This window comes from Periophthalmus magnuspinnatus, chromosome 11, assembly GCF_009829125.3.
Source record: "Periophthalmus magnuspinnatus isolate fPerMag1 chromosome 11, fPerMag1.2.pri, whole genome shotgun sequence".
Classification (NCBI taxonomy): domain Eukaryota; kingdom Metazoa; phylum Chordata; class Actinopteri; order Gobiiformes; family Gobiidae; genus Periophthalmus; species Periophthalmus magnuspinnatus.
Window position 1 is genome coordinate 22,248,949 of NC_047136.2, and position 13,023 is coordinate 22,261,971.

General features: G+C 39.0%; 3 protein-coding genes across 3 annotated transcripts in view; 1 reads left to right on the top strand and 2 right to left on the bottom strand.

Moving 5' to 3' along the window:
• cnot3b (CCR4-NOT transcription complex, subunit 3b) overlaps nucleotides 1-483 on the bottom strand; it is a 39,299-nt gene extending 38,816 nt beyond the window's left edge. Inside the window, exon 1 of the mRNA XM_033975341.2 lies at nucleotides 309-483. The gene's annotated coding sequence lies outside the window, so the exon portion shown is untranslated. The remainder of the gene's footprint in view (nucleotides 1-308) is intronic.
• A 519-nt stretch (nucleotides 484-1,002) lies between these two features.
• ccdc106b (coiled-coil domain containing 106b) lies at nucleotides 1,003-7,011 on the bottom strand. Its single transcript, XM_033974908.2, has 7 exons — nucleotides 6,775-7,011; nucleotides 5,425-5,592; nucleotides 4,327-4,515; nucleotides 3,120-3,266; nucleotides 2,121-2,312; nucleotides 1,686-1,846; nucleotides 1,003-1,455 (listed from the first exon to the last, which is right to left on the bottom strand). Exons 1-7 carry the CDS (start codon nucleotides 6,812-6,814, stop codon nucleotides 1,300-1,302), a joined length of 1,053 nt encoding a protein of 350 aa, XP_033830799.1. The 5' UTR covers nucleotides 6,815-7,011; the 3' UTR covers nucleotides 1,003-1,299.
• A 148-nt stretch (nucleotides 7,012-7,159) lies between these two features.
• Nucleotides 7,160-12,557, top strand: tmem238a (transmembrane protein 238a). The gene is made up of 3 exons (XM_033975468.2): nucleotides 7,160-7,311; nucleotides 9,429-9,580; nucleotides 10,604-12,557. The coding sequence occupies exons 2-3, from the start codon at nucleotides 9,436-9,438 to the stop codon at nucleotides 10,765-10,767; spliced, it is 309 nt and encodes a 102-aa protein (XP_033831359.1). The 5' UTR covers nucleotides 7,160-7,311; nucleotides 9,429-9,435; the 3' UTR covers nucleotides 10,768-12,557.
• Nucleotides 12,558-13,023: the final 466 nt, after the last annotated feature.

Below are 13,023 nucleotides of genomic sequence, written 5' to 3' on the forward strand. Positions count from 1 at the left end.
CCGAGTGTCACGGACTGGACAGCCCGGGATGTTTATAAACAATGCGGGCATCTTTAGTGGCACATACCCGTGGGCACCATCAGTCTGCGCGCTCGCTTTCAAACTAACTTCTGTTTTGTATAATATTTTTAAATGAAGAATTATAAGGCTTAAAGTGCAGTGAAAGAGCAGTGAAGTTTGGAGAGGCGCTGCAGATCCCACCGGCTGCGCTGTTTGATGTGGAACAGACAATTTGGAAAAGAGAGAGAGGCAGAGGCAGAGCTGGGCATGCTAACATAACGGAACATTTATGTCCGCTCAGAGTTTACCTGAATTTTCCCGATCAGCTTCTTTACACGTCTGGCTGCAGTAAATCTTCAGAGAGTGAATATAAAAGCTAATATTTAATAAAATGTCAATTCTTCTCGCTAAACAATCAGTCCGCACATCCAAGATGGCTACCAGGAACACCTCCTCCTCCGATGCCCCGTTGGACAGAAGCCCCGCCCTCCTATCTCGTGATTGGACATTAAAGGCCTCTCCCGCTTTTCTATTGGTCAAACCCTGCTGTCTGTCAAAACTTAGGAGTTTTACTACTTCCCGCTAAACTCTTAATTCTGATTGGTCCAGTGGGAGGGTTAAAGGGCGAGCAGCAAGTTAATCTGGGAAATGAAGTGTTGTTTAATTCTACCACTTTTAATTAGTCCGAAAACGATGTAATGCTGTTATTTCATCAAAATTTAGAAACCTAACGTATAATTACGCACTGTTGTCACTACAATTTGTCCAATCTTGCATAAAATGGCAATGAAGACAGTAATAATGATTCTTTGTGATTATCAAATTTCAATTCGAGACATTAAATAAATCCAGTACAAAACCATAAGAAAATGCTAAATAAATTTGCCTAAATGAGTTCTACAAAAGATGGAAGGAATTTTGGCGCAATAAATCTTAGTCCCTCTGGGGGGCGCTGTGGTCCATCCAATGCAACTCAAGTATTTGCAAATTACTTTTTTCATTGCAGCTTTTAATCGTCAAAACAAACCAAAAATATTTCATGTTAATAACTTAACAAAACATGACTTGAGTATATCCATAACATTAACATGAAAAACTTATAAAATATACATTAACTCTTCCCCCCCGCCCCCCAAGTCTGTGCTTAAATAAAGGTGTAAGTAATACAAGTGCTTATCTTGGCAATTTCAGTTTCAGACAGTCAAAATCATACATACATAGACCATTGGCTCAAAGAAAGTACATGAAACTGCAGTAAACATAATGCACGTAGGACTATGCGTCTCCTCTCTGCAGCAGTCAGTGTCTGAACCTGTAGGATATGGGCAGCAGCTTGTGAGTCTTCTTCATGGTCTGGACTTTGGAGTGAGTGTCTTCGTCCATCGTTTTGTAACAGCGTCGAGCGTAATCCAAAAGCTTCTCCTTTGATGCCTCAAACTCTCCCACCTCTGCCACCTGCCCGAGACACACAGCACAGGTGGCATAATGCGTACAAGTGTGCACAGAAGCACTTTGAGATTTACCTTGAAATGGTAAGTGCATTCAGAATCAAATGTATTATTATTACTATTATTATTATGAGCAGGGGAGTAGGCAGGGGGACAAAGAGATCCGTTTTCCTTGCTCCTTAGGGGCCCAGAATTGGACATTAACTATTCATTTATATTAGAGGGGGTTCTTGGTACCTTCTCCGGGGCGACCAGCAGCAGCTCAGCGATGGGGGAGGTGGAGGCCATCGTGTTCCTGTCGACACCGTGGATCTGAAAGGCTCTGGACATGCTCCTCACTCTCTGATATGTGGTCAGGATCTTCTTATATCGGATCAATACGCCATCTGGGTCCTTCACTGAGGAGGGAGCAGAAGGCATGAGCAGGCACACATACGAGTAAATACATGTGCATAAAAACGCAACAAAACTGTATAAAAAGTTAATTTAACTAAGTAATACAGATAGCCTTTTCTTTTTAAGTTCTATAATGCAATAACGGCAAATTATAGGGAACAGTAACCGGTATCTATGTATTTTTTAAGCTTTAATCAATGTTTTTTATCATTGTTTTATTCTACATGTTATGTTTTACACTGGTAATAAAAACCTAGTTCTTATTAAAAGCCTGACCTCTCTGCCTCTCCCGGCCGTGTGTGATCCTGAAGATGCGTCTCATCTTCATCCGTGGCTCTCCGCTCGCTCGCCCTCGGCTCTTCTTCGATCCTTTCTCCACTGAAGAGTCCTCCTCCTCTTCCTCGGCCTCCTCCACAAACTCATCCTCAGTGTAGAATTTCTCCTCCTCCAGGTGGTACTCCTGCTTCACTACAGCCACCATCAAGAAATTCAAAAATATTAAGATAAGGTAAGGCACAATTCAATGCCACTGGGGAACCCTGTCAGGAGGTGAGAGTGCTGTGCGCAGGGATCAATCTCCAGATCTTGAGCTAGTCTTGGTCAGGACTACCTTAACTGGAGGATTTAACCTTTTGTGCACATTTGGGGTTGATGGGGGGAACAGAGCAAATGCAGTCAGCAGCAGTCAGCAGTCAAACCCACAACTGTCTTACTGTAGGACGTGGGTGTTAGCCTCTGAAACCCAGACCAGTGTCAACGCTGCTTTACGCCTCGCCCAGACTACACACGGAGCAACTGCCGTGCTGGAGCAAGTCACTCCCAGGAAATGTTTAAGCGATAATAAGGATGGGGCAAGAGCTCGTGAGACAAAATTGCTACAAGACCTAATGATATTTTCTTTGTCAGGCCAAAAATGTGAACTAGATTGGATTTATTACAAATCTTTTAAAACTTATCTTGTTGGATCTCATGTCCAATCTCCATCCAATCTCCTGTCTCATCTTGTGGGAATTGTGTATCGTCCCACCCCTAAATAATAGCTAATTACATTACTTTTAATACTTTGGGATTCTTGCGGCCTCTGCTTCACAGTTGCTCCATGTGCACTTAGAGCGAGGAGTTAACATATTTTCTGTACTTTAGTCCCTTTTTAGGTGTACTGTGGTAGGTCAACCGAACATCTATAAAAGGAAACAATGATATGGTACATTTTATAAGATAAACCTTAGTTAATCAATTTATTCCAAATTAAACAACATTGTGTATATGGATTACCGGGTATAGCAGAGGCACGGTGGCGTATCCTGGCCCCTCCCTGCAGCCTCTTCAGAGTCATGCCCGATCGAGTGGTCATCGGAGAGGGAGGAGACGGAGAGCTGTCGGGCTGCACCTTCACACCGCGCTGGGGGTCCATGCTCCAGTCTGACAATGGGCACAGCACCATTCATTATATTCTGATATTCTGATGTAACCCCACAGCTGAACATCTGGTAATCTAAGACAAATCTACACCAAAGCATGTGGGACAAAGGGACAAACTACACTTTTATTTTGACTGTTCTGCTTTTTTTAATACTGATTTATCATTTCAACAGTGGCAAAAATCTAACTAACAAAATTAAATACTCAATTTTGTTTGTTAGGTACTTAAATACTTTTACTTGAGTTTTGGCCCTGTATCTGTACTTTTACTTTTTAGTCTGAAAATACATTTTTGAACAAGTAAAAGTATTCCACACAGATTTTGATAAAGTGTTGTTCATTTGTTAAAGTGTTCGACGTGGTGATATTGATTAAAAGTATACAGATTTTTGTCAACAGCAACAATAAGAATCCATTTTTTATTTTTTCTGAAATTATTTTTATTTTTGTTTGCTCAAAGCTGAAGCTAAAACTCGAAAACTTTACTCAGGATGCTACCCTATAACCCCTCAAATCATATAAAAAAAAAGTCCAGTTCAAAAATGTAGTGGAGTAGAAAGTACAGAGTACAGATACTGCTCTCAAATGTAGTGAAGTAAAAGTAAAAAGGATCTACTGTAAAATATACTTGAGTACAATTTTTAGGTACTGTGCTACTTTTACTTTGTTACCTTCCACCATTGAATTTCAATCAATTACTGGCATTTATGACAGTCCAATTCATTCGCAGAAATGTTTTTTTGTTATTTGTATCACCATATCAGGGATCTATCTCAATACATTTCAACATATTATAGCACTCCAGCAGAACAATGTTAAAACAGGCCTGTAAATTAAATGACTATTAAGTTAAACACAAGTGCAGACATTTCAACCTGAATCCTTAGACTGCATGTTTTTTGCATCCTTTTGAAAATAGTTTTTATTATAAATGTATTCTAATTTTGCATATGTCCAAACAAAAATCAAATTATAATCACATTTTCAATACATCTCCAGCTCTCTTCTAAACAATATAAACATATTTTTTCTAACTAGAGCAGGTTGTGTATGACATTACCGTCCTGAGCCCTCATGCTGACGATGAAACGGTCGAGCTGACAGCGTAGAAAGTTCCTCTCCTCCTCCAGCTCCTCGATGCGTTTCTGGAGCCAGGCGTTCTTCTCCAGAGCCACGTACAGGTGAGCGCGCAGGTTTGACACCAGGATGAAGGGGCTGTAGGGGGAGGGTGGGGGCTCCTGGACCCCCTCTGGAGCAAAGAGTGTACAGCAAATGTGATTCTTAATCTTGTCACAGAGCAACAACTTCAAACATTTTGCTGCACATAGTCTAATGAACTTTGCAAACATACTAGGTAAAACAAGGCTTTATAGACAAAAAAAGAAAGTGAAGATGCTACTGAGGTAAAGAGGGACGTTCACACATGATGGGGCTGATCTATTGTCCTTCCTACTGCAGTATAAATACACTGACCCATCTACACATTGACTGAACAATAAAATGCAACATAATAGTAGTTCTAGTGGTAATAGTACTTACAGTGGGACTGTACAATTAATGGAATTTCAATTGCAATTATGATTATTGCTCTAATTGATTAAAACAATTTATGAATAATCGAGATTATTAACATTAAAGGAGAGGTATTTTACTTCTGTGGGATATTAACTGCTAACACATATTTAGATCAGTTAAATTGTATTGTTTTAAAAAGGATAAATTCACACACAAAAAAACCAAAAAACATATGCTTTAGTTTTTGACTGAGTCTACCCTCCCTTTGCTCTCCACACTAAGTCACTCACCCTTCAACGCCTCTCACAAGTGAAACTGCTGCACATTGCATCAGGTTTGTCAAGTTACTGTGTACAGTTTTGTATCATGTTTTTATATATTTATCATACCTTTCAGGCATGTTTCTGATGAGGGAACAACTATATAACGTTATAGATTTTTATTTTTTTTAATCGATTTACTTTTTTTCCTTGAGAGGAAAAGTTCCTCATAGATTGTACCTTTACTTGTAGAGTATATTTGCAACAGTCTGTCATCACCTGTTTTCCTTTCATATGTTCATTCCGTTCATTTTAGGCACACCTAAGAAGTAGTAGTAGTAGTAGTAGTAGTAGTAGTAGTAGTAGTATTTGATGGCTCGTACCATCGACCATTCTTGGGCCATGGTTGATGTGATAGGCGTGAGGTCGCTGCACACCATCATCCAAAGGGAAAGACACTTCGTAGGCGTCCAGGTACAGGCCTCCCCCTCCCGAGCCACCTCCTCCTCGGGCTGGGGGCTCCTCAGAGGGGCCTGAAACCACATAGTGATCTGGAAAAAACACCATACAGAAATGGGGAATGAGGGACATTTGAGTCACTGAATATAGATTTTGCTTTACAAAGTTAAATGGTTTGAACAATTTAAAGTGAGAATCCTGTTCAAAATAATTAAACTACAATTAACCTATTAATGTATAATAGTTGTGTAGTTATAGTAGGTTGTGTTTAACTCTAATACTAAATATTTAACACGAGTTTATTGATAGTCCACATGTTTGTAGAGTGGCTGCAGCCATATTGTTATAAGTAAAAATATGACTTTTTAAGAAGGCTCCAATACAAAACACTGTATTATGTCACATAAGACTGGGCTAATAAAACTACTGGATTTCTGGTGACACAACATTCTATAGATGATTGTTAAAATGCTGATTTTTGTTGTAATATAGTGAGTTCTTGGGTCTAATCACTAATCAAAATGACAGTGAGGCTCAGGAAAAGAGTCTCACTGTCCCAGCTCAAAACAAATAAAAGTCAGAAAGAACCACATGTTTTTGTTGGGGTTTTTTTGTTTTGTTGTTGTTGGGGGTTTTTTTTTACAAATAACGAAACAAAGTGATTAGTCAATTAATTTAAAAGTCAGGTATTAATACATTATAAAAACAGAAACATTTTGTATTTATGAACTTTGTGGACTTATTTGAAGTGTTTTTCGGGGGTCTGGGAGTTTTGATCAAATGATATGTTATTTTACTGCATTCTAATTCTAATCTAAAAATATATAAATAAATTAAAAAAAACTATTTCAGTAGAATGATTGGTCTTTGGGATGCTACAAACACTGTCAAATGCAAAGTTAATGCATGAATAAAGTATAAAGTGTAAGTAAAAATGTTCTCCTACACTTTTTTCCTCAAACAAAGTGCAAAGAGAGGGTTTAAGGAGCTTTAGAGAGTGGTTGCTGTGTTTCCTTTTCTAGAGTCCAGAGAAAACCACCAATACATTGATTGAACCCACAGTTAGCCACAAGAAAGTCAGGCACAAGTTCCACCATGTGCTGAGCAAGTAGTTAACTACATTTGCATTATTGTTTATAGTAATTCTACTTATCTGTCAAACAAACTGCAAAGAAGGACAAAATGTTGGGCAAAAGAAATAAACGCTAAACGGTTTGGCACACTTTTGCAGCGCGCGCCGTTTGAGTTACTGAGACATTACCCATGGACTTTACCTGAGGGGCTCGGGTCCTCTCTGCTGCTCCGAGGATCCATTTGTGCGTAATTATACCGTTTCAGCGCGTTATTAAACCTCTCCTTCTGTTGTGTTCACTTATACTTCTGTAATACAGGCTGACACACACGCTCTGCGCTCTGTTCAAACGCTATCCGCAGCAATTACTTGATTATAAGTAGCGCACAGGTGTTCGCTCACACATGCGCAAAGGACAACTGCGCAGGTGATGAGGGCGTGCTCCAAACAGGGCCCGTCTCTCTGCTGGGTTATGACTCTATAGCGGCTCGTGCCTGTCTGAGGTGCACTGTTTCATTCAGTTTTCTCTGCTCACACGTTTAGCTTTGAGGTGCTTGGACCTGGTGGGCTCAAAGCGGAAGTGCGTCAGAGCCGGGCGGGGCGCAGGTAAAGAGCGCAAAGAAGGAGAGGGGAAACTTTTACAAAAAAAAACAAAAAAACAACACGCTGATCTGTCGCTTCAAACTCCTGAAATACATCGATGAAGGGGTTTTAAAGGACGAATCAGCATCGTAAACAAGTGAGTAGTCAAAGGAATCCTGCAAAGATCCAAAAGACACGCACTGTACCTTTGTTTTAAGGACGGAACAAAGTTTGGAGATGCTTGGGGGGTTTGGGGTGTGCTCGTCAGTGTGCCAAAAACGCCTCATCTGCACGTCAGTTACAATTTAGTTAACTAAGTCGGTTTACTAACTGGTTACTAACTTAATATAAAGCTAAACCAATGGTACAGTTTGATGCTGTGTCACTTTGACGGACGAGCAGACTCATCGTGTTTTCTGCTTGTTTACACATTTAAATGTGGGCTTTAGGTTTCCCAAGGGCTGGTCATAAACTAGAACCTACCCAAAGCTTATAGTTACACTTTATTTTTAATGAAACTAATCTACACCTATAGTTTAACATGTAAATAAAACTTGTTCTATGGAATGCGAGGAGCCATGTCCCTATGTCCCAATGTCCCTATGCCCCTATGGCAGGCATGTCCAAACTGTGGCCCGGGAGCCCAATGCGGCCCTCAGACCAATTTTTCTTGGCCCTCAAGCTTCCAGGTGAATTGGCTCATATTTATCTTAAACAGTACTTTTTACTGTACATTGCTGAAAATTCACTTTAACAAGCCCATATCAAATATTTAATGTGTCCCACTGAGGATGTGAACATGAATAAAGGTCTAGTGCTTCATGTCTAGCTTGTAATAATAACGTAGATTTGAAGTATTCACTGTATCATTGACCAGTCTATCTCCCTCAGCTTTATCTGTGTTTTTACATGTGGCCCTTAATGAGAAAAGTTAGGACACCCCTGCCCTATGTGCGCAAAGGTCTGTAAATACAGTGATATGGCTTAAATCACCTTAAAGGAAACTTGCTGTATAAACCCTAGGGCTGTCCTGTAATCGTTTAACCAGTCGATGGTGTCTTCGTCGACCATAGTTTTTATTAATTGACTAATTATTTCATTAAGATTATGAGGATTTACAACCAAAACAGTAGAAAGGTGAATGCATGGAGTGACTTATGTGGAGTTTTGGGTGTGACTGGACAGTTTATTCTGACTTTTCTCTTCTGAACATTGGGGATGCATTGATACAGATCTTGGCATTGAATATTGTTGCCAATACTGAAAAATTACCTAGATCGGGTATTGATGCCATGGTATCGTTTAAGCTAATATCCTGGTTGAGTCTTTAATTGGATGTGATAAGACTATTTACAGGCTGATTTTGGCCCAGAACGTCTCATAATGTTTGAACTTTTATTCATACAAAGCTGTTCAGTAGTGATTTGAAGGACAGTTACACAACACAATTGGATCTATTCTGTAATAATTTTACTGTTTCATAGGAAATAAACGCCGTTTTCATTCCTACACTGTTATTGGTTATCGGCAGATGCTTAAAGTCAAAGTATCAATATCGTATCAGATCAAAAAATGCTGGATTGGTGTATCCCTAATGAACATGCTGTTTACTCATACTCTCTATGTAATAATTTGAGAACCTTCGCCAGGACCGTGCCACTCCCCTCTTTTAGTCAGTTTAAAGGTCCTATATTACACAAAACTGACTGTTTTGAGCTTTAAGACATGTTATAATGTTCCCTCCTCAAAAACATACCTGGAGTTGTGTTTTGTTTCATTCACACATGAGTAACTCTTTATTATTAGTCTGTCTACATCTCCAAAGCTCAAAATGCTCTGTTCCACCATGTGGTGTCATTAAGCGATAGTTTTAAAGTTAACAGCTACATTTGACCTTTAGTTCAGTAGAAATTGGCAATTCCAGGACCGAGATTATCCAAATGATTCTAGTGAAGGTGTGTGGAGTGGAGCACTTCCTGTATTACCTCATGACATCACAAGGTGGAACAGAGTGTTTTCTGTTTGAGAGAAGAACTCAGCCTAAATATGCAGGGTTTGTGTGTTAAACATGTGAATGAAAAAAAACACAACTCCTCCATCACTGTTTGTGATGAGGAAACATTAGAACATAGATCAGAAAATAGAGTAATATCAGCCCTTTAATCGATGCACAGAGCCTGTCTTTAATTGACTACAGCCGAACTAAACCCAGTCTGTTTTTGCTCCGTCCCTGAGTTTTACATGTCTCTGTCCTGCTCTTCTTATTTCCTTCAGGTCTAAAATGTGTGAAGGTCTGCCTCATTGTAAGATTGCTCTGGCCTTTGCTGTCATCATGGATTTACTGGGAGCATCTGCTCTGCTGGTCGGGGTCTTTGCACCACTGGAAATCCGAGGGAAGGACTTTGGAGACCTTTTAGTTTACACTGGTAAGACCGTGTTTATAATGTGTCTTATAAAATGGTACATGGGTGCCTTGTCCAATAAACTGTGCTAGTAAATGCATTTGTTCATGACGAGGTTGAATAAAATTAGGATTAGTTCATTACAGCAGTGGAGGAGGTACAGAGGAGGTACAGAGGAGGTACAGAGGAGGTACAGAGGAGGTACAGAGGAGGGACAGAGGAGGTACAGAGGAGGGACAGAGGAGGTACAGAGGAGGTACAGAGGAGGTACAGAGGAGGTACACAGGAGAGACAGAGGAGAGACAGAGGAGAGACAGAGGAGAGACAGAGGAGAGACAGAGGAGGGACAGAGGAGGGACAGAGGAGGGACAGAGGAGGGACAGAGGAGGGACAGTGAATATATGGTGCAGAGGAGGGACAGAGGAGGGACAGTTAATATATGGTGCAGAGGAGTGGGAGTATATGCAGAAGACCAGAGAGTAGATTTAGGAACGTAATGAAAGATTACATGAACTTGGTTGGTCAACCTATTCATAATGAAAAGATATTGTATTCTATTACATAAGTCTGTAGTCCTTAGGTTGAGTCGGTGTTTTAGTCAACCAACATTTTTATTATTAACGATTTTAGCAATATAAAGGATTTATATGGGACACCAGCAGCAATAGCAAGGTATGCACTGAGCTAGCTGAAGATTTGGGCCTGAATCATGAGATTAATTTACATTTTTAATACAGTTTTATTACTTTTCTGTATGCAGTTGATTTTGCATGAATTCCCACAGTAAATGGTCATATTTTTATATAACACTTTCCATCTTCAAGGCACTCAAAACGCTCTGCATCAAGGAACCACTCACCCATTCACACACATTCATACATCAGTGTACTCAGACATTGGGAGTGAAGTGGGTTAAGTGTCTAGCCCAAAACACAATGACAGTATTTATCTGTGGGAGCTGGAATATTTCATAGTTTTGAAGGTTTTCGCCATGTCCCTTTGTCGACTTTAGTTGACCCAATACAAACATGTCCCATGTGTTTCTAGGCGCCCTGTTTGTCCTGATGTCACTGGGCGGTTGGGTGCTGTGGTACAGTGGAAACATCGAGGGCTTGAGGTCGAAGAAGGAGCTGGGTCACATCGGCAGTGCGGTCGATCGTTTGGCCCGAAACCTCAGCCGCAAGATCCGCATTTACCGGAGCCACCACTGACCGAAACATGGCAGCACTGAGCAACACGAAGCATCTAAAGCCCACTGCACGAGGCGCCATCTGCTGGAGACAGTATTACAGCAGTTGTCAGAATTCTCAGACCAAGTACATTTCAAATTAATCTGGCTTTCAAATGATAATTTTATTAATAAAATATGCCAGGCCAAAATCTAATCTTATCCATAAAGTCTAAAATGGGATTCATCTTAAACCCAAGATTAAACTGAAATTAAAATATTGTTTAGCCATTAATTTTAATTTAGCCCTTGTTCAGCCTAAAGTTGCACTCTGTAACCTTTCTGGTGCAGGTTTTGTTACTTAATAGACTCTATGGAGATGTTGATGTTGTAGCTTTGTCTTTATAGTTTCACAGTATGGCATTAAACTCCTTTATCTCCACGGAAACAAGCAGATGACACTATCAGGCCAACTTATAAATTGTATATGTTGGCAAGAATACATATTTCTCTTAAGTTATTTTTGGCAATAAAATATCTACAATTTAGTAATCGTTAGATATACAACATGACATCTCCATGGAGACAAGAAGTTACATAGTACACCTTTTTAGGCAACACCTATACTGGCCAAGATCAAGACTATATTTGTAGTAATTATGGCTAATCTGTAATTATCAGCCTGAAATAGATCTCAAACAGGGCACACTGACCCCAGAGCCCTGAGTAAGTAGCTGTCTGTAGGGCTATACTTCAGTTTATTTTAGGACTTGGTTTATTTTAAGACTGGTTTGAGGATAAAACTGAACTGCTCAAGTACCTCTAGATGTCCACGTGCTACGAGTGAGACCAGAACCACAGATTGAGAACCACATGGACCGTTGGACCAGTAGAATAAATATAGAGCCTGTTCCTTCATCAGTGTCTTTGTATGATGTGAGCTTTGTATGTTTTAATATTTGTTACATTATACATTTCAATTTAAAACTAAACTGTGCCATCAATGAAATATGATTAAAATTACTTTTAATAAGTTTTCTTTTGATTGTTTGTTTAATAGAAATTAAAAAGACCATATGGTGGTACTTAATGTTATTTTAATTTTGAATTGCACAGAATTTGTGAGAAAAAGAAAACAGCTCTTACAATGTGCGTAACAATTGGACATAAATGATGCAGAACAAACAGGGCAACAGAAATAAAGCTGATTGTAATAACATGTTTTTCACCATAATATATTGTAACTTGGTGTAAAAGTATTCAATATTCAGAATTCAGCACTGATTGGACCATGTAACAGAATATGTTATAAAATACATTGTAATTTGAGTATTCAGTATTCTGTAACTAAACAGATTTTCGAAGTATTCTTCCCATCACTGTATATACAGGCGAAACATAGACTTTTTCTGAAAAGATGTGGGATTGTGTCTATGTCACAATCAGTGTAAAACCACATGGTAATATTACAGAAACAACTACTACTGCTACTACTACTATATCATATTTACATCACATTCTAGTGTCAAAAAGACTATTACCACTAATACTACTAGCCTCTTATATAGATCTCCTCCTTCATGTCATGTAAGTGTTGATGTTAACTCCACATCCAAATACAGTAAACAGGAAGTGACCTCACGGGAGATTCCCCAAAGGAAACTCCCCCCTCTGATTTAATCCCACTCACATTTTACCTTTTATTTCCACAGAGTTTAAACATGACCTCTAACCTCAGGATTAATTGCTCTGGATTATAGTAACCTGCTCCTGTAGCTTCACAACATTGCCCTCTCGTGGTAACTTTAGGTATAGCTTCATTTGGCCTCTCCCCATATAATAAAGATTATACTTAAATTCAGCATCACTGATTCATTTTAATATAGAATATTCAGGCCACAATGATATAATCATAAAATACATACAACATACAAAGTTACAATTTTAGATGCAAAAGTAAGTAATTTATATTTCATTTTTAGTCATACAAAATTAACTTAAATGTGAATAAAAAAAAAAAATTAAAAAAAAAATCAACCTGCTTATATATGTATGCTTTCTCATTCACAATATTTTATCGCACTGACCAAGATTCCATCAGGTCTCTAATAACCAATGATATGGTTGGTTCTTTTTAATCTTGAGGTGCACAGCCTAAATCATCAGTAAAACTACGACGTTTGGGACAGAATTTAGACTTTGGAGGAATGAGACAAAATTAAATAGAAAATCATGAATATATATATATATATATATGTGTGTGTGTGGGGGGGGGGGGGGTATGTGTGTTTGTATATAT